General features: G+C 36.8%; 1 protein-coding gene across 1 annotated transcript in view; it reads right to left on the bottom strand.

Moving 5' to 3' along the window:
• Positions 1–465: 465 nt before the first annotated feature.
• The window catches only part of LOTGIDRAFT_157609 (hypothetical protein), a gene marked incomplete at both ends in the record, with an annotated part of 25337 nt that continues 24789 nt past the window's right edge, over positions 466–1013 (bottom strand). The window contains one exon of the mRNA XM_009049812.1: positions 466–935. Within this exon, the coding sequence (XP_009048060.1) occupies positions 466–935 (470 nt within the window). The remainder of the gene's footprint in view (positions 936–1013) is intronic.

Genomic DNA, 1013 nt, shown 5'->3' with positions numbered 1-1013 from the left:
ATCTGTATTTTAATCAGATTGTTCTCTGGCTATACCATAGATTGCGACACATATCTAGAGAAGGTACACAACTCACACGATGGCAAATATAACAATTTGTAAAATATCACTAATTAGTATCAACACCAAAAAATAAAAATAACATTTAAATATTTAAATTTGTAACTGCCATATTAAAATCTCCATAATTGTAAAAGATAAAAGATAAAATTCAAAAGCCCGAGATCATCTTCCCCAAACCAATACAAAGATCTTGTGGTCAGAATCTAACGACGAACAAAGCTCAATTCTTCAGAAGCAAGTCAACAAAGATATGTCTAATTCATGCATATTTTATTTTGGATAGTAATTTCAGTAGGTAAGAAAACCCCAGGCTTTTGAGAAGCTGTAGCGCCAGCACTACCCGTCGGTTTGTTCAAAACTTCGATCACAATAAATGTAACAAGGCTCCGATATATTTCACATTTACACTTTACTTTCGCCTTCTTCAGGCGCCGATCTTTTTCTCACTGAAGCAGTACGGTTTGCAAGACCGCCACTCGTTTTCGGGTGTGCGTTCGATACAGCGTTTGGTGTAGGTTCAGTCGGTTGACTTGGTTTAGGAGTTGGTTTCAGACACTGGGCTAGGTTCACTATTTCACCCTGTATGTTTGACAAAGCTTGGACGACATTACACAACGCTTTCTGATTTTCGGACATTAATCTCCGTATAAATTCCACGTCGTCCATCATACGGTTATTATCCTTACTATCCGCTTGTAGTTGTTGTAAACGCAAGTCTAAAAGTTTCTGTTGACGCATAATAGCGTCTAATTGGGGTATTGCTAAAGTCGTTGCAATGGGTAAGTTTGCCACAGAATTTCTTCTTCCTTGGGATTTAGCTGCTTGTCTTCGTCTACACGGCTGTTGCTGTGGGTTTTGGGAAGACAGTTTTACTGAAATAGAAAAAATTATAATCAAAGAAAATATCAAAAAGTGATATTAGTCTATAAGTACACATTTTAAAAAGGAAA

Source organism: Lottia gigantea (genome assembly GCF_000327385.1).
Source record: "Lottia gigantea unplaced genomic scaffold LOTGIsca_14, whole genome shotgun sequence".
NCBI classification, from domain to species: domain Eukaryota; kingdom Metazoa; phylum Mollusca; class Gastropoda; family Lottiidae; genus Lottia; species Lottia gigantea.
This window is presented reverse-complemented; position numbering and strand designations above follow the sequence as displayed.